This window comes from Geospiza fortis, unplaced genomic scaffold (genome assembly GCF_000277835.1).
Source record: "Geospiza fortis unplaced genomic scaffold, GeoFor_1.0 scaffold112, whole genome shotgun sequence".
NCBI classification, from domain to species: Eukaryota; Metazoa; Chordata; class Aves; order Passeriformes; family Thraupidae; genus Geospiza; species Geospiza fortis.
The window spans coordinates 16294743-16314903 of record NW_005054298.1 but is presented as its reverse complement, the minus strand read 5'-3'; the positions used below and the strand labels follow the sequence as shown (position 1 = coordinate 16314903).

The following is a 20161-nucleotide window of genomic DNA, read 5'->3' as shown; positions in this document are numbered from 1 at the left end:
ATTTTAAGTTGCTGGTAACAAGATGTTCTGAAATTCTTTCACTTTTTCAGTGTTCCTCTAGTGTAGTAAAACTTCTCTTTTTCTATTATACACTTCAAAATGTGTAATCTGTGGTTTCAAAATATAACATTGATCTCTGTTCCTTTTTGAAGTGTATAGGTGTACTTTTGCAATATAAAAAACATAAGGCAAATTAATTGTAGGGAGAAAGGGGATGTTTGCAGAGATGTAAAAAATGCAGAATACAGGAAAGACTTCCCTTAGCAAGACAGGAGTTTAGAAGTCCACTGCTGGAAAGTAATAGAACTGAATCTCAGGTTAGACAATCTTACTTGCTTTTACAGCACGGTGTTTCAGTACTGTGTTGTGTATGCTTTTGATAGGAAATTATGTTAGAAAAAATCTACTAGAAGACAAATGCCAAAGAAATATGGTTATAATTTCACATCACTCAAAATTTCCATGTTATTCTTGAACTTTGGCACTGTACTAGAGCTAAAAAAGGTAGTACTTCTGCAACTTCAAGGGCAGTTCCATCTGCTAGTGCAAAGTGTGGCTTGAAAAAGAGGATGTTCTGGATGCCTTCCTGCATTCTAAAACATATAGAAAACTTCATGGAGTTCTTAATTCTCAAAAGAGACTGTGCTGGTACCTGGTAACCCCAGTGCTGTTGATTAAAAAAAAAGTATGCACCAGGAACAAAAATCAAACACCCCCACAAACATTCTCCCTGGCCACTCTCTCCTTCCCCCCAGATATTTAAATATGGCTAAAAACTATTGTTAGAGTCCCTTTCTTCCTCTGGATGTATCTAGGGAATCCAGCCTTGTGCATTTATTGAAAATAAACTTCACTGTGCATCTATGACTCAATTATGTTTATCAGCTGTATTTTAAGGATGAACTACAAAAGCTAAAACTATTTTCTGCCCTTTTATACTCCTTTATCCTCTGAAGGCAGACACAAACGTTTTTCAAATTTTTTTCATTGCTTTGTAAAATTTCAAACATATTTGTAACCTTTTGCACTGAATGTATCAGCTGTAAGATGCTTCCAACTCAGAGGAAGGTCAGAGTTAAATCTGGGTCGAGGTTGAAAATGACTGCTATAGAAGAAGAGGTAGCAAAATGGCTTTAGAAAACAGTGCTATATAAACAGCAGAAGTGTTTTCTGTTTCCTGTAGTGTAGCTGGTGTTCAAGTAGTGTTGTAGCTATTGAAGAAGATGCCTTTGAGCAACCATGCCAGAACAATTGTGGCACTGTTTCTCCAGCTTTCTGTATTTGCACAGTACACTTTTTGACAAGTAGTGTGTTTTCTTCAATCTGGAGGATTTCTTGGAAGATTTCAATATCAAATAATTAGTGAAAATGATTTTCCTAATATTCTGATATTCTCGAAATTGCTGAAGACCTTCATTCACCATGCAGTCTTATAATTGCTCCAGCTGCTTTCAGTGTAGTTCTAGAAAAAGGTGAATGCTTGATTTTATAAGTAAAATAATTTCCTAGATTATGAGATTGGCAATTCAGCATTACTGGTCAAGGAAAGGAAAAATTTGAGATATCCCCTATGTATTTTTAGAGTACTGAACAATAATGGAGTTATTTTAACAGAGCTGGTTTAGATCTGGTTTTGTTAGAAGGAGTTAACATATTCATCTTGACTTGCTTTAGGTATATTCTTAAGCACTGGAAGCGTAGTTTGAACAAATACTTTTCAAATGATGAGTTAGTTTGGGATTGTTTTCTGTTTGTTACTGCTGTATGTTTTACCCATGTAAATTTGGAAAGTCTTTTTCATCTCATAAGTTAGGTGAGTTGGTATTGAGAGGAGAAGTGCTGTGAGCAAATGTGTGTGTCTGTGTAAACTCCAGGATTACGTGGATTAATAATTCATCCATCAATTAGTGAACATTTTCTTTAAAAACTAACAGCTGTCTGAATACTCTCAAATTAGATATAATTGCATGAATCTTAGTGAGCTGAGCACAGTGTTCTACTTTTAATCAAGACAGACATTAATTACATTGCTGGATTGTGCCTTCATTGCTGTGTGGAGGTATTTGCTGAGAGAGTTTAAAAAGGAAAAAATCCCAACAAAACCCCCACCTAGAGCAAAGCATAAACCCACGGTCTCTATATTTCAGTTTTCACAAGCATAGATGCCCTTGGGTGCAGAGCTCTATTGTTGAATACCAAGGATGGTTGTGTCCTCACTGCTGCTGCCTTGGCAGCCAGGAAGCTCAGCTTTCCTCCCCACCTCCCAAGCTTTGCAGTAGCAGGGGTTCTATTTCAAATATCTGAAGTTCGGCAATTCCTGCAGCTCTATAAATCAATATATTTCAGAACTGTGTCTTTCTGGTACGTGTTCTTTTAACTTGAATGGTTTTCACAATGTCTAAGATCATTGAAAGCAGCTGAAGTGTGCCTAAATTTGGATGATGCCATGTCATCCCTACCACCAAATACCTTGGTGCTGTGAGTCCCATACTTCCACTGCAGTTCCCCTGAGCAGGGCAGGCTCTGAAAACAGAACAGTTATCCATAACTGCTCTCCTTTGTAAGGGAAGTACTATCTTCATCCAGAAATTTTTCCATGTATACTGAGAAATTTTTCTGCTGGCTGTAAACAGTTTTCTGTTTGCTTCTGCAGCTGAACACACATTTTCTAGGGCTCCTCTTTTGGGCAGAGGGCAGTGCCTTGGCCAGGCACATCAGTTTCCTTCATTCTCATTTTGATTTCACTCTGCATTTTTTCAGGTAGTCTGTGAAGGCTGGGAAGGTTCATGAAGCACTACCTGTGACATAGTGCTGAGCAATGTCTTTCTATTTTTTATTTAGTTTAAATTTTTTCCCCACTGGGTGGCTGGAGAAGAGGCTTTTTGAAATGTGTTCTATCATGTACTCCAATATGAAATCTTTTATGTGCATTAAATACTTCCATAATTAAGGAGGCTGTTGTAGACTGTAGCAGGTGCTCCTCATATTGGAGATAGCAGTAATAAAGAGATGATCGAAAGGGAGGTGGGAACTCTCCAGTCTAGTTGGAAGACAAAAATGATTTACCTAAACAGAAAGGCAGCTTTTTCATGTCAGCATTTAAGGATTTGATTACAGGGCTGTGTTTTTGGAGGACACTCAGTGTTTCAGTTCCTTCAAAAAAGTAAGTTTACTCAGTAAATATAAAATAATAGAAAATATTTTTTGCTGTGACACCTTAAAAATAAAGAAATATCAGCACCTTTACCCATCTTTTGGGGTGATGCACAATGTCATATTTTTCTACCAAGAAGTAAGTATTGAGGAAATGGTGTTTTCTTAAATGTCACAATGCCAAGCATTTAAGAGTTTTAAATGTCATCTCAGAGGAGCACTTTCTCTCTATAAAACTGAAGGAAAAAAATGCTGGTTTTAACTCAGAGCTTCAGTTCTTTGCCCTTGCTTCTGAAGAATGTGTTTTGGAGTAGAACAATCTGTACAAGACTTCCAAATGCTTACTTTCCTTTCACTATTTTGGGGTATTTTTTGTTTTCTAAATTTCTTTATGGTCTTATTTGCTTCATTTAATCTGGTTACAAAATGGGATTTTCATATAGCATCCTTAATCTCTGTCTTTTTGGACTCAAAAATTGATTAAATTCAATGAAGAGTGAGTTAAATTCAATGGAAGTTTAACTTTGCTCCGCTTTATCTGTAGATCATGACAGTTCTTTTTCTTCTGCTAGTCAAGAGCTTGATATTTGCTTTTGCATTTTCTTTAAATTATTTTTTTTTTGTTTTCGTATAGGAAGAGCTCTGGAAGACCATGAATTAGTGATGGAAGTCCAGTCAAACTGGGTAATGGAAGAGGAAACCAAACTCTATTTTAGAAAAAATTATGCAAAGTATGAGTTTTTTAAAAATCCACTGGTAAGTCCTAACATTTTATCTGTGAAGTTACTGCAGTTAATGTTTCTAAACAAGTCTTTTTTTGGTGCACACAGATAGCCAGAGTTTAAATTTTTTTAGTGTAGCAGGAGTCAAAAGGAATAATCAAGAGGGAATATGAGGAATATGAGAAATACAGCAATGTATTGTAGTGCATGTGATTGTTGGCTGGTCCCTTTCTTACAGTTGTAAAACATCCATGTTCATTTATTATGTTTGGGAGTGATGGGAGCAGTGATTGGGTTTAATTGTATTGAAATTTGCACACGGACGTAAAATAAAATTAAATTTTTGCAACTCACTGAACTTTTCATCAAGTGACAACATAATATAAAATGAAGCAGTGTGAGGAGGGGCACCTGTAGCAAAGATGATTTTATTGTTGAAGTGAAAATTGAATGTTCTGGCCCAGCACTGCCAAATTGCAGCTTCTCCCAGCTGTAGCTAAATGACAACTGACACAAAAGGCCATGAGCAGCCATAACCTACTAGGGGTAAGAGAAAGTGAAGCCAAAGTTAGTGTACATAAGGAATGGAAAGAGAGCAGAGATATCCTGTAACTCAGGGATGTTGCCAAAGGTCAATGCTGCTGATTCAGACCTTGGCTGATGGCAAAGGCCATGGAAGCAGTCCTGGCTCAGCGGAAGGAACTTACCATCTGGTTGCTCCATGGTGTATTTGGACAACTCCTAATGCTGTCTCTTATAAAACCAGCTTGTTTCAGATGTAAAAGGGAGAAAGAGCAGAACTGTGTGAGGGCTTAAAAGATAAGAAGTGAAAGGGAACTCAGGTTATGTATGTATGAAAAAGATAAAAAGGTAAATATAAAGATAACAAGAAATATAAGAGTTTTTTTGTTTGAACTGTGTGTCTCTGGACAAATCATGATAGATTTGTCCCAGATATGGAGATATCACTATACCAGTGAAAAATTTTTCGGCTTGAGATAGTCTGCTGTTAGTAAAGAGGCTTTCACAGAATCACAGAATGGGTCAACCTCCCTGCTCAAGCAGAGTCACCCTAGAGCACATGACTCAGGATTGCATCCAGAGAGTTTTTGAATATCTCCATTGAGAGAGATTCCACACCTTTCTTGGCAATCTGTTCCAGTATGTGATCACCCACATAGTAAAGAAGTTCTTCCTCATATTCAGGGGAGACTTTCTGTGCATCAGTTTCTGTCTGTTGCCTCCAAAAGTTAAGTTTATGTGTTGTTTACCCAGTGAGTGGAGCTGGCTGTGGAGTGTGGTGGACCTGCAGCTACACCAGCTTCAGCAGCTATAGCTAAGCAGAGTTCCTCTGGATGTCCTGGTCCCAGCTGCAGCAAGAATGCTTTATCACAATGAGTTAATATGAATTAACCCTACCAGAAGTTCAATTTCATTAAAAATGGAAATTGCTGGACATCAGGTGGCCAAGGGAATATTAACTTCAAATTTGTCCAGGCCTTGAGAAAACATTATTTGTGATGGTCAAACCCTTGTCTGGTTCATATCTGCATGACTGTGTTGAACACCCCAGCTGCAGGTCTGTCCTGTAAATTATCCCTTGAGCTTTCCTTGATAATGAAACTGGCATTTTAGTCGTGGGCTTTTAACCCAATCATGTTGTCAGGTTTTTTTTTGTTAATTTGCATAATATATCAAATAGAAGATTTAAAAAAAGAGAGAACTCTTTCTGTGTTAGTGAAAGATATTCCAAAATATTTTACTGGGTTTCTAGTGTAATGAAAACAATAGAGTGCAATAGACTTTTCAGCATGTTTGTGTATAGCCTCCTTACTTTGTAGCATATTGACTCCCCAGGCAAGTCATGTATGTCAACAGCAATAGAAATTACTGCTAGAAAAACAACACAAAGGGCCAAATATTGCAATGTGATTTGCACTGGTGTCTGAAACCCTGTTCCAGAGACTATTGATGTTTTCTCAAAATTCTGTGTTTTTCAGCAAATAATATATAGCATGTGCCAAATTTTGGGATGATATTAAGGTAAGCTTAAATTACTGGATCAGGGAATCTTCAGTGTCTTGCACTGCACTGAGAACTTAAATTGCACATGCAAGAGAGAAAGTTTTGTATTTATTTCTACAGAACTTTGATACAAATTCTTGTTGTTACAGAGCTTTTTTCCAGATCATATGATATCTTTTCCAAGTGAGACTAATGCAGCTGTTAGCCACTCCGGGATATTACAGGTATGTAATCCTTGAATGAAGATGAACCAGCACAGCTCATAATTTCCCATTATCTGTGCTGTGACAGCATAGTTCCTTCTTGCTGTTGGATCAGTTGCTAGGTTTTGAATAACTCAAGACATGGTTAATAACTTTTTTCCTCAGGAGATAAGAAACAATGTGTCTCTTCCTAGCAGCTACTATATGTCCACACTTGGAAACTTGGATGTCCTTTAAGAATCAAGAAGCACCAAAACAAAGGAAATACAGTGAAAATATTAAATACCTTTCCTGGGTATTTCAGGTGAAAGGCACTTTTTCCTTAAATAGGTGGATGAGTGCTGAAAAAACTTAGCAGTAAGCTATGGCAGAATAACAAAATACTGGTGCTGTGAACAAATGGATATAAAAGAGTTAAATGGTTAAACTTAACGAGTAGAAAATTTAGACTGACTAGTATGATTTGTTAGCTTGAAGGCTACTGTAGCCTTCAAAAAAAATTATGGTAGGTCACTCAGTGTTAGTCATCTTTTAAGCAGACGCAAGATTCTAATTTACAGTGGGAATAATGAAATGATAATACAAAATGACCGTATCAGGGATCATTGTCTTACTTTCAAAGAGGGGAAATATGAGTAATAAAGGTGGAAACATACACATCACTCTTGTTTGCTTGTCATTAGAAAAATTAAATAATAGAAGAAGAACTTCCACTGGTCTTAAGACAGCAACCCTATGCATGAGTTTTGGAGATAAAGAGTGATTGGAAAGGCAACCTAACACAGGATATTTAGGGCAGAAGAAAAGAAAGACAGAAGTTACAGTTTTAAAAAAATCTATATGATAAGGTCTACCTTAGCATCCAGCAGTTAATGAAAACTGTTTTAAGTAACTAATTCTAAAAGTACTTTTTCATATTAAATAATGATATCCTTATAAGAGTGGATTTTGAGATGTTAAGATTATCCCAAATATAGTAAAAGTTTTTGTGAATTAGATTTGACACACACTAGATTCTGTAAGTAATTTTTACAAACCTAAATAAAATTTTTGTGATTTCAGAAGTGCTGCAAATCTAATGAAAATTGTTCCCCTTTTGCCACCTACATAATACAGATTTTGCAGTCTAGCATAAACATTTAATTTAGAAAATTCTGTCCCCTGTATTAATAGAGGTTTATATTTTTCCTCACAAATGTAATTTAGTAGTTCAAAAAATAATGAAGAATTTTATAAGAGAACTGTTTGCCATATATTCTTGTGCAGAACTTCCTTAAGCCCATATTGTGAGATCTAGAATACATTCAAAGCTGCTAGGTAAACTTAAGAATCATTCTAAATATATAGCTAGTTACTTGTCATTTTGGTAGCTTGAAAAACATGTTGCAAACTCTCCTCTGTTGCTATTTTGTGTTGCATTGTACGCTTAATTGTATTTCATCAAATAAAACTTAATAGGCACAAAGTAGAGAATACCTTGGTGGATTGTGCAGCCGTTGTGCACATTTCAGCAGAAACTGTTGGGTAAATTGTTTACAGTGAGTCACTATCTCCTTGGAAACTTTCATTAAGACAAGTTAATGGGCTGCATTATTATTTGTGATGTGCTTGGTTAAGTATCAAAAGAGACATTAGTTTGACAATTCAATGCTTACAAGTGATTAAAAAATCACTTCTGATACTTTGACATCCTTTTGTGGATTGAGCTGTAAGCAAGTAAAATGTTTTCAAGGTCTGTTTTTCTTAACTCTCATTGAAAGTGGAAGAGTGAGTGTTTTGCCTGATGATTTTGAACAAGAACATCTTTGTAGAACAGAGCCACAAAAACAAAAGAAAAGTTCATGAGTCTCCTATCCATTTAGCATGTGCTAAGTAAAAGTACTAGATCTGGGATATACTGGGTGTCTGTGTATACCAAAAGAGGTTTAATTGCTGCCATTGATTAGCCTACAGAGGAGGTGTGTCACTGTATTGATCAGGGTATGGCAGCTCTGAGACACACTGCTGTATGTGCATGTGTAGTGGCAGGCAGTCTGGGTCATTTGGAACTTGCTTTAGGCTGTTTTTGCAAATTGGATGTTTTACTATATGTCAAAAATTAACATGGTATGACAATTTTAAGATCATTATTAAGAGCCAGGTTTCAATTTCTTTAATCTCTCTGCCATAGCAAGTACCTCTTTCCCTGACCAGTTTCTCACATGACTGCCATTCCAGGCTTTGGGCTGAAGCAGACCTGCACTGCATTTCAGTCTCTTGCCAGTCTCCTGGATGTTGTTTTAATCTCCCCATTGCCTTACTCTGTCTTCCACTCTAGGTTTTGTTGGCCTCCCAGTCTAAACCTTTCAGGTGGACTGAAGTCTATAGGGGACAATACTGAGATTCAGAATAAATTCTTCACTAGAGTTACTTGGTGCTCCCAAAATTTTTCAGCAAGTTCAGGGTAAAAATCCTGCTCATTCCCAGTAGTATTGGTCTGAATCATGGCTAGCTGTCATCACATCTTCGAAGAAATCAGTCATCAAATTCAACATGATTCACAAAGTCTAGTATAATGATGGCTTCTTTAACTCCCTGAAACACTGCATATGTTTGAACTCCTCAGTGCTGTCTATATCAGCAGCTGAAGGACATGGTGGCATTTGACACCACTCTGCTTATCAGGGTATATATTTCACGGTGTGGGGAAGAGGGTGCAAGTTTATTTCTACATATTGTGTGACCAGTAGTCCCTGTCTGCAGTGTACTATCATTTAGCTCTCCCCTCTTCTTCCAGTACTAAGGATTTTTCTTATTTTTATCTGCATAAACAGGGATCAGGATCCATTCCTTCCTGTAACAAACTTATATGTATCTCTATTAAAAAAAACCCAACAAAACAAGGGGCAACAAAAAACCCCCAACAAAAAGCAAACTGAAATAAAAAACAAGGAAATTTTCTTTCCTACTATAATTCATTTTTGGCATTTATTACAGACATTCAGTTCTCACTCTGAAATATTTTTACTGCTCATCCTTCTGACAGTTAATGGTTTTGACTACAGCTTGTTCATGTTCTATTTTCTCACATAGTCCTCAGCTGTCTTTCCTTAGAAAGGAAAAGATGGATTTAAGATTACCTTTTTCCTAGCATTACTGCTACTTTATTTTAATTGATAGCATGGGTACAACAGTGACTGTCGAAGCTTAGCATTGTATTGCTCCTCCACTTTGGTCTGCTGAGTAAGAGAAGTGTTTTTCATGACAACATTTCTGGTTTGAAGCTCTTATGGCAGAAATGCTGGGGAAGACACTTGTGCAGGCAGGAAGCCAACCACTCCTTTTAGTTTCAGCAGAGACATTAAAGCCTAAAAAGATGCTCTTTTGTTTTTGCATACATTGGCTTGTTTAGATTTTCTTAAGGCTTTAATTTGACTTTGTTTATGGATTTTATACTTTTTCAGTTGAGCCTGCATATTTCCCACCAGTGAACCTGTTAGTACATGGCAAAAGGGAAGATGAACAGCCAGAACATGTACCAAGACCTACCCATCTGCTTCAGTGTGGCTAAAATAGCTTTAACTGCATTTGCACACAGCTGTGTGCCAGCAGCACGTGTAGCTAGATGTACCTAGGCTTGCTGTAATTGAGCTGTTCAGGTGAATAGCAGTGAAGCTGCCCATAATGCAGTCCTGGTGGTGGGCTGGGGCACTGCCCTGGCCAGTGGAGCCCTGCTCATGTTATTGCATTCACACCAGCTCAGGCTGGTCTGCAGCTGGTACTCAGGCATCTCACTGCAAGGCAGGAAAACAATAAAAGTCAAAGAAACCTTGTATATCTTGGTTGGACTGTATTATTTAGTGGCCAGAGAACTCGGTGTGCTTCCAAAATAACATTCACTGTTTCATTCTGCTGGAGTCCAGTACTGGCCAGTGCATCTCTTGCCTTGTAATCTGTTGTTTCACTCCTGAAATAAGATTTTCTGGAAATAGAAGTGTGTAGGAGGAAAATTCAGCAATGAAAACTGCAGATATCGACCAGAAAATCCTTTGTGCCATACCTCTATGTAAGCCTTGACAGAATTTATGATACCACAGACCAGTCCTGGGGCAAGGTTCCTAGAAGAGCTCAGAAATAACAGATTCTGTGGCATATACAGAAATAGAAGAATTCTGAGTTAATATGTTTAGTGTCATAGTTCTGAGTAGTGTTATTGGAAGAAGAGTGATAAAAATGAATGCATTACATGGAATTAGGGTAAAGTTAACATGGTTGCTCACCTTTAGTGGGTACTTCTGCAGCAAGACTGAGTAGAACTGTCAAAGCCTCAGCAAAATAAGAGCTGTGTTGCACTCTGACAATGTCTGATGAAATGGCTGAAGAGAAGTCACTGAATATCCTGAGTAGAGGCAGGAGCTGTCTTGGGGACTGGCCCAGTCTCTCTGGTTTTGGTTCAACTAAAGCTCCTCCTTAAGCACCTTTAAGATGCAAAGCCCTTTATTCCCCACTTTTGAAAATGCTAATATCTGCCTGACCTGCATGGTTTTGTAATTCAGAGTTTGTGGTTTGCTGAATTAATTTTAACTCAAGTCAGTTAATTTCTCTGGTTTGTAACATGGTGGGTGAGGGGAGGGACGTAATTTTTTTCTTCTGTTGTTAGCACTGATTAGCAGTTTTATATAAATAGGGTCTGAGGCATGGGATCAGTACTTCTTATACTGGTTTAGTTGCAGAAGTTCACATACTGCAGAAGTAATGCTCTCATTTCAAACCATATGGTTCCATATAAATATGTAACTTGCTTAGCATACCTTGGAGTTATGTAACATTCTTACATGCCTTAAATGAGAGGTGCAGTTGATGAGAATAGATGTGATCATAACTGAATTACTGTGGTGTGAGAGTGTATTTAGGAGTTATTTCCCTTAGCCCTGAGTATGTTAATGAAACACAAAGCTGATTTCTGAGGAAAAGAAAAATGCATGTCTAATACTTTCTTTCAGATGTTCCTTAGCTCCAGCACATATCCTGAGATTCATGGTTATTTGCATGCAAAGGAACAGGGGAAAAAATCATGGAAAAAATTGTACTTTCTTTTGAGAAGATCTGGCCTTTATTTTTCCACTAAAGGTACATCTAAGGTAAGGGGAAAAAAAAGACAGAGAGCAAGAACTGTGAAGTCAGAGCAAATATGTATGTATGTATCATTTGTTGTAATAATAACAAACAAAATTTATAACCAAATAATTAAACTTAGAGTGATAAAGAAAGCAAAAAATAAATCTAGTTATTATAGATAAAATCTAGAGAGATATGGAGATATAAAACAGGGAAGGTGTTTTCTTAGAAACTCTGGTTTCTTTTTGCCTAAAATGTTTGCTTCATTCTGCTTGGTATTTCTCATAACAGAATACCCTGTTAAAACAAATTATCAGATACTAGTTAAACTTCTGAAGTATAAGTAGATGTTTTGAAAAGCGGATATAGTAATTAATTACATAAAATAATATTTTTTACAGATAAATTTGGGAATTCTCAAAATTTGTCACTGGACAGTTTTTCATTTTACCAGTTCAAATTTTTGGTGGTGGTACTTTAAGCCTTATCATATTAAACATTGGAGTTGAGAAACGTTTTACATAAACTACTCAAATCAATGTTTATTCATGTTTTGGATTTTCTGTAATTACCTGCCAAAGTTTCCATTGAGCTGGTTTGTATCCTTTGGCAAATTTCTTTTGTTTGCTTCCTTCCATAATTAACTTAGTGGATAGAGATAATGGTTAGAAATGGTACTGGGCAATAATTATAACAGTATGTTGTTTTTCAGTTTATGAAAGTTTATTTTGTTTTGATGTTTGAAACGCATACTGCTCTCAAAACTTGCCTCCTACTCTAATTTTATTATTGCTTGAATCTAGTGGAAGTTTTCTCAGAAATTATATAACTTGTAGTCTGGGGGTTTTTTCCCCTCTGGAAGAATAAACTCTTTAACTGATTTGATTTCTTTTTCCTCTGCATTATGAAATGAATATTGAGTTGCCTCTTTTTAGACTTCATGATGTCATGTTTAAAACTGCAGTTTGTAAGACTGTATTTTGGAACAGGATAACTACTGTATTCTTCCAAGTTTCTTATCTGGAGAGGCTGGCTAAAAGTAGTCTAACGGTATTACATTACTTTTCTTTTTAGGAGCCAAGGCATCTGCAGTTTTTCTGTGAATTCAGCAATAGTGATATGTACATGTCTTTAACAGGCAAAAAGATTTCTGGAGCGCCAACAAACTATGGATTCTGCTTTAAGGTACAAGCTTATTATTCTGATACATATTAAAGCAAGCCACAGTTTTTAGGTAAGCTTAAGTTTCTTTAAGGCTTTGAAAGCAATATTCAGCTGTCTGTTATAAAATAGGAGAATTAGTGGCTTTTATTTCAACAGGTATTATCTTCAAGATATGCTTTAATGCTAAAAAAATGTGCTGTGGCCTTCTAGCCTAACAAATCAGGAGGAACCAGAGACCTGAAACAGCTCTGTGCAGATGATGAACAAAGTAGGACCTGTTGGATGACAGCAATTAGGTTACTCAAGGTAATTTTTCTGTGTTGAGTTAACTTCTTGCTTAAGTGTGCTATGTGATATTTTGATGCTGTGAGTAGAGAGATAACATCATTTTAGGTTCCCATGCAATAGCAGTATCAATTTTGTACTTTGAAAAAAATTTTTTTTCATCCCCACAAGAAGAGAGAGTTCAAATCCTGGAATCATTTTAAGGGATGGAATGATGCCTCAGTCCTGAAAATATTTAACATTAAGCGTATGCTTCTGTGTAACCATGTTGAATTCAGTGAGATTGCTGAGTAATGTTGAACAAAGTGACAAGAATACACAACAAGGGAACTTTAATGCTTTTAAAATGTGACTGTGACAAAATAGGAACAGGCAAGTTGGTGTATTAAATGGGTAGTATTTAATGCAAAGTGTACATTTATAAAGGCAGCAGCAACAGTGATGATGTACATTTCCTTAGCCCTAACAGCTTTTCTCCCTGGTTTTTTATGGTAAAAAAAAGCGTGTGCTATCTTTTTCATCTGGAAAAAAACCTTACTTGGCTTAGGTTTATAATTTAAAATGCTAACCATGTTATTTTCTGGTTTTAGTATGGGATGCAGCTGTATCAGAATTACATGCAACCATATCAAGGTAGAAGTGGCTGCAGCCCTTTGAATATAACACCTATGGTATGTCCCACAGCAGCTCCATGAATAAATACATGTTTCTGCCGTTGTGCTCTTTTCAAGTAACTTGTGTCAGTTACAATACTGACCTGCTCCTTCAAAACCTTGCATGTGCCAACGCTTGCCGAAATATTTAGGGCTGCCAGGGTTGACTAGAGAGCTAATTAATTATTTTCCTTTCTTAGAACAAATGAGTTAAAAGATTTTCTCTTTGTAAAATCTTCAGTATTTTGGGAGTTCATTGGCTTATTGCTGTTGAATGGAAAGAAGATTTTGAAAATAAAGCAGCAGGACCATAAATGCATTAAAAGAGAAGCAAATGGTTTAGGGTTACACATACTGATGAAAAAGAAGATTGTAACAAATCCTTTTCAGTATACTTACTCTTTCAGTATACTTACTCTTTTAATTTTTTTTTTTAAATATAAAATACTAAGTACTTGAGATGAATTTGAGCTGGTGTAATACTGACCAGACTTTGGGGGAAAACCATAATTTGGCAAATTTCTCCCGTTCTGGAGAAAAGCAGCCTATACAAGATATTGTGTCCTTCTTCTCAGTAGGATAGTTGGGATTGGATGAGGTTGTCCATTTCTTTATATCTTACATTATCTCAGCTCTTTATGAGTCATTTGATTTCAGACTTTTTCATAGATGATTTATATCCCTTTTGTGTTTTGTTTTTGGCTAAATTGGATAAAAATTACTTATTGCCGAGATCTGTGACAATGATTTTATGGTGAATTTTTTATAGCATTTATTATAGTTCTTGCTGATAAAATGCCTTAAAAATGCATTTGCTATCACAGGTATTCATAAAAGTAGTTTTCAGTGATCTTGCTAATAAGCATGGCTTATTAAGCATGTGCTTAATATGCTGCCTGTGCCTTAGTTTGTGTTCTGTGAAGCTACTGCAATAGCCAGCTGCTGCTCTTATGATGGATCAGGGAGCCACTACTGATTGTCTTCTCTTTCACTGTTGTGTGCATTTTAGTTCCCATAGCTTCTAACAGGCAGAATCTATCCCCACTGTTTTTCTACTCATGTATAACTCGTGAATAAAACAGCAAATTGAATCATTGCGGATTAAGTGCACACGCTGATGAACGTACTTCGTAAGGGAGCCACTTCCACGTTTCACATTCCTTCATTTCTCAACCATGTCAGCTACAGAGGGTTCCCTCCACCCTGCAAGAGGCAAACATTTTCTCTTCATTTGCCCTTATTTTTTAGTTTTGCAAAGTTCTTTACAGGTTACAGTTACTCAGATAGACCTTAGTCTACAGTGTACAGTGAACTGCAGAATTGCTGTCTTCCATTTTTAGTTATATTCATTATTGCAACCAAGCAAAAAAAAAAAAAAAACCAAACCAAAACAAAACAAAAAAACCAAAAAAAAAACCAAAAGAAAAAAAAAAAAAAAAAAACAAAAAAAAACCACCACCAAAAACCCCCCAAAAAACCCAGAGCTGCTCTGGTTTTGGACTGGGAAGATTTGCTAACCCCACAGAAATCTGGGCCTCTTGTGTCCAGATGTTGCTTTAACCTATAGAATACTCTTTTATTTGTTAGATATTCCAGTGCTTGGCAACATTTGAGCCATCACAATTCTTATAAAACCTGATTGTGTAAACCTTGGTTTCTGAGAAACATTTTGGTGATTTTTAGGACTGTTTTGTCAAACCTCAATGTTCTTACTCTGTTGTTACAAAATTGATCTTCACTGAGGGAAAAAAACACAAGCATTTTTTGTAACAGATGCTGCAGTTATTGAGTCTGTGATTAGAGTTAGAAGTGATGTATTAAAATAGAAGTTATACTTCATAGAAATTGCTGTTTTCAATGCTTAAATATGGTAAACTAAAATAAAAATATGGAAATTTATATAGCAAACATATAAATCTGACATATTTCTAATGAAATATTTTGAATATTTTTAATTGGATCATTATGTATAATAATTTTGTCTTTTACCTTTTTTTCCCTGTTACTTGGACATCTTAATAACAGTTTCCTGACTTGTTTTGACATGGAAAGGGCTAGTTATAGTTAAAAATATAAATACAGTTTATGGTAAAGTGATATATTTGTCATCCATTGCAGTAATGCAAAAAGATGGTCTGTCCAGCCAGACTGTAAAATTGAGCTTTGCAGCAGCATACTGGAATTATAAATCCTCCCTAGGGTAAAATGAGTTTGGCTCTGTTGAGAAACACTGCCAATACTTGAAATATCACTTACAAAACATAATGTTTTCTCAGAAGCTTGCTTTTAAATGATGGATCTTGTAAAAAGTGAGCAAACTAAATTTATTTTTCTTTGTTGCAGAGAAGCATTTCAGAAAATTCTTTAGTAGCAATGGATTTCTCAGGACACAGAAGCAGAATTATAGAAAATCCAACAGAAGCCCTTTCAGTTGCAGTTGAAGAAGGATTAGCATGGCGGGTATAAATACCTTTGATTTATCAGAATAGTATTTTCTGGTTTGGTGGGGTTTATTTTTGTTTGTTTTTTTAACAAAAGAGCTTTGAAGTCACATTTTTGCTTCTCTCTCATACAGAGGAGAGGGTGTCTCCGACTCAACTCACATGGTAGTCCTATTGCCATGTCTAATATGGGTATGTGTGAGTTAATTCTTTGCCAGACAAATGCAATAACTGGTTCTTTCAATAAAGGGAAAATGTTTTTTCACTGATCTTTTTTTCTACAGCTATACACAGATCTCAGTCATGGTTTCATCATAAAATCTCTAGAGAAGAGGCTCAGAGACTTATTTTGCAGCATGGACTTGTAGATGGGTAAGTTAATTCTATAACTTCTCTGAGACATGTTTCTAGCCAACAACTCCTGCTTTCATGAGCCTCTTACTGGGGGAGGTGGAGCAAGGAGTTTGCACTTGCCCAATAGGAATAAACATTCTTTTATATAGGGCTGTCTGGGGAGCAGTTGGTTCCTATTTTAGATCATTTGGAAACCATCAAATGGTGATGTAGAACTTAGATTCTGTCACTGACTGATTAATTGTGTCCATTCAGAACCAAGCACTAGAGCTGTGTCTTTGCACAGGATTCTCTGGAGCTGTCAGCCTTAGCACCACTCTTATGTATCTCTATTAGTGATGAAAGAGTGAAAGAAAGCCTGAAAACAGTACTCTAAGATGAACTGTGCAGAGACAGACATTGAAAAAAAAAGTATGCTTATTTCTCATTAATTGACTAAAAATTATGTCATCCCTTAATAGCAAACAATAAATGTCAGGATAAGACACATTTTTTAATATTTCATTTAAATATTAATTTTAAAAATGACAAAGTGAGTTGGCATTTTGTGTTCAAATCCTTCTACTTTTCATTCCTCTAATTTTATCCTTAGTCCTGTATTAAATGTAAACTTGGGCCTCCTTCATTCAACGAGTAATTCCATAAAAATCTCAGTTTCCTTGAGTCTATTTCCAGTTAAGTACCTGGATCATCAGATTGCTGGTTAAATTCCTTCCGTTTTAGATTAAGTATGTTGTAATATTGTTTTCTACATCTACAGAAAGGGCTCCAGGAAAAAAAAAAAGTAAAGGGAAAGAAAGAGAGACAAACCCAGCGCAAGGATGGTTAATTGGACTTCCACTTTTGTGGTTTTTTGTTTTGTTTTTTTTTTTAATTTCTGGGGTCTTGTTTTTAAGCCTGGCTTATCATCTTGAAGCTGGTTCTGGTACTGGTAGTGCTCATATGCTGTCAGATACATATTCAGGAGTTACAGTAGAGTAATGAACACATGACATCATGTGACATCATTTAGATGAGCTGAAAGCATGAATTATATTGACCCTTTTAAGGTGATCCTGAGCAAGTAGTTCTCATGCATATATGACAAGGGAGTAGGGCTTCTGTAATACTGTATGTACCAGCAAATATGTTTTTCATGATGGCTTTTAGAAGACAAGGAGGTAGTTATATAAACTAGCTACAGTAGTTCTAGAATTTGGATAGCCCAATAACAGAATTAGGGAGACAGCAACAATCTTAAGGCATGTTATGAAGGAAGAAAGTTTTTTGATCTAGTGTTAAACCAACTTTCTTAAAAAAGTTCATATGGTAATATTGTAGATTTTGTATTTTACCACCTAAAATATATTTGAAGTCTTTTCGGTGATAAATAGTTGATGAAAGGGATAAGAGCATTACCAAAAGGCCCCGGAAAAAGTCCAGCTCATCATTCAGAGAAGTTCATGAGGGAGAAGTGGACTGGAGTCATCCAGCATGTTTAAAAAGCTCTTTGCAGCTAGCATTTCTGAGATTCTGTGAACTACAGTCCTTTTGTCATAACAAAAATTTTAAAGGTTCTTTGACAACTAAAGTAGGTAATTGTGATTATTTTAGAAAATAATGAAGATCTTTTTATCTGAAGGAGAAGAAATGTTCCTTATATTTGTGACAAAACCAGGAAAGAAGTAAGAAAATGTACTTTAAAAGAACTGATGAATGAGAACTAGTAAAAGTGATTACATTGTGTATCATTAAATGTGGATTCTAGTAACTGGGTATAGAGACTCCATGTTGGATATCTACAAAGTGGCACATTCCTACAGTGTCATTTTTCTGAAAAAAAAAAAATGGAGTGCCCATCATTGATGACAAACATATAAAATATGGAATTCAGTGCACAGGATCTGTGAGTGCTGTGAGCAGCGCCGTTCGTGTCCCGGGAGGGAGCCGAGCCGGGCCGAGCCGGGCGCTGGGCTGGCAGCGGCCCTCGGCGGGAACTGCGTCAGTAACGGGGCTCAGGCATTTTGACAGAAACGGTAATGAGCATGGACTCCAAGTTCCTTAATTCCAGGAATTTTCTTACTATGTAAAAATAGAACTCTTAAAAACTTGGATAATGAAATTAGTACTTTGAATCCATACTGGAAGTCAGTGAAAATCCACTGCAAACCTTTGGCTGGTTTTTTTCCCCTTGAAATTCTTTCTTTTCATGTAGTACCCGGGCTCTCAGTTCTGGTGTGTGGTGAGGCAGACAGTTATGATTAGGTGGTCACTAATGCTCACTTGATTGAAACCTGCAAGTCCATTTTGCCCATTTCTGTCCTGAAAGAGGAGCATGCTTGCCAGTGGCTGTCCATCCATTTCCCTTCTTTGGTGCATTAGTCAGCTATACCTGTTGCAGACCTGCTCAGTACAAGCAATTCAGACTCTCTCCATTCCAAAGCTATCTACGAGGTTCTTCCCTGTCCTCCAAACTGTTCTTTGCCAATATTCCAAGCCAGGTGCTTCAGAAAAAACTGTGTCATGCTGGTAATCGTCCTTTGTCTTTACCAAATTATTCTACCAGGGCTATGGCAAAGTTATGTTTGTCCATGCTCTGGTTGGAATAAGTTATCAGTGAATTTTAGTTGCAGTGGCACTGTTGGCCATTCAGAGTGTAATTATTTGAATAATCATTCCATAAAGCAAGCAGTGTGTTGCTCTGTCTTGTTGGGAATTTTGCTGCTGTGCAGAAATGAGCGTGCATTTGTAAGGATTGGCCAGAAGTGAAGAACATTCTGGTGTGCCTTACATTACCTTTTCTGTAAAATTCCTGTTGAACTACCTTTTGAATTTTACTTAAAATGCTTGTGATTTAGAAAATTCAAGTTTTCTCTAGTCAGAGTCCAAAGAAAAATTTTGTTCAAAGCACAAACTTTGAGGGTGCTTTTCTGTCTGAAGAAATGTATTGTAATTCTATGCAGTGTAAAAACTAACGCCTACAGTGTCATTTATTCTGAGAATGCATGTTTTTCACATAATAGACAAGGTGAAGAAGAACTTAAGAGAAAGTATTCCCAGTGACACATTTGCAAAGAAATACTGATTAAAAGCCTAACTTATATAATTGATATTATTTATGCTTTTCACTAATACTTGCTGTAATGAATTTAGAACAGTTTTAACTGGATGTTTATAAAAGGATTTCAAATGTTCTTACTTTGAAACTTTTTGATCTCTTTTAGGGTATTCCTGGTACGTGATAGCCAAAGTAACCCCAAAACTTTTGTATTGTCACTGAGTCATGGATTAAAAATAAAACATTTTCAAATTGTACCAGTAAGTAAGTTTTTTCAGTTTATACATGGAGTTGTAAAACCAAAAAAATTGAAGAACTGTGGTAGAATATGGATGGATTTTTTCTTCTTTTGTTGTTTTATGGGAGATGTAAACATCATACCTGCATCACTAAATATAATTAGTATTCTTTAGTAGAGTTGAATGTTTTTGAGCTTTGCTGTTTGATTTGTTCTAAAGCTTGACTAGTATTATGAAATCCTAAAAAGTTTCTTGAAAAACTAAACAAATCTGTTTCAACTGGAATAGAAGCAACCCTGATGGCATGAAAATCATGTATTAAGAGAGTTCATGTTTCCTTTTACTTTTCAGTATGTACACAATTTCTAAGTCATCTGTTTTGGACTGCCTCCATCATGTGTCCATATCTCACTGAGTCTTCTGTTAAGGATATTTTCAATATTTGTAGTCAGACATATTTTGTTGACCTCTCTTGTTACTGTGGTATATTCAGAGGAACAACAACAAAAAAATCATTATCTAGTCCAGCTGCTTTATATGTAAGCTGGAAGTTACTAAGCTGAAATCATATTTCTGTTAGTTTTCATTGAACATACTGTCCAGTTATCCTGAGAGAATGGTTAGCCATCCTCATTGCTTCCACTCTCTCAAAAGGTGGTTTATGTGGGTTTCCTTACCTGCTGCATCTCTTGAGTAGAGAAATACTTGAGCATTTTGCATTTTGGCCACAGATGCTTGACGTAACTGAGCAGACCCAGAGCTTTTTTATCTCTCTTTACAAGAACCTT

General features: G+C 36.3%; 1 protein-coding gene across 1 annotated transcript in view; it reads left to right on the top strand.

Annotated features, from left to right (window-relative positions):
* Nucleotides 1-20161, top strand: part of GRB14 (growth factor receptor bound protein 14) — a 42243-nt gene that overhangs the window by 18379 nt on the left and 3703 nt on the right. Inside the window, exons 3-12 of the mRNA XM_005415822.2 lie at nt 3788-3909; nt 6050-6124; nt 11086-11223; nt 12275-12385; nt 12575-12670; nt 13240-13320; nt 15646-15762; nt 15878-15935; nt 16028-16115; nt 19301-19394. Of these exons, the coding sequence (XP_005415879.1) occupies nt 3788-3909; nt 6050-6124; nt 11086-11223; nt 12275-12385; nt 12575-12670; nt 13240-13320; nt 15646-15762; nt 15878-15935; nt 16028-16115; nt 19301-19394 (980 nt within the window). The remainder of the gene's footprint in view (nt 1-3787; nt 3910-6049; nt 6125-11085; nt 11224-12274; nt 12386-12574; nt 12671-13239; nt 13321-15645; nt 15763-15877; nt 15936-16027; nt 16116-19300; nt 19395-20161) is intronic.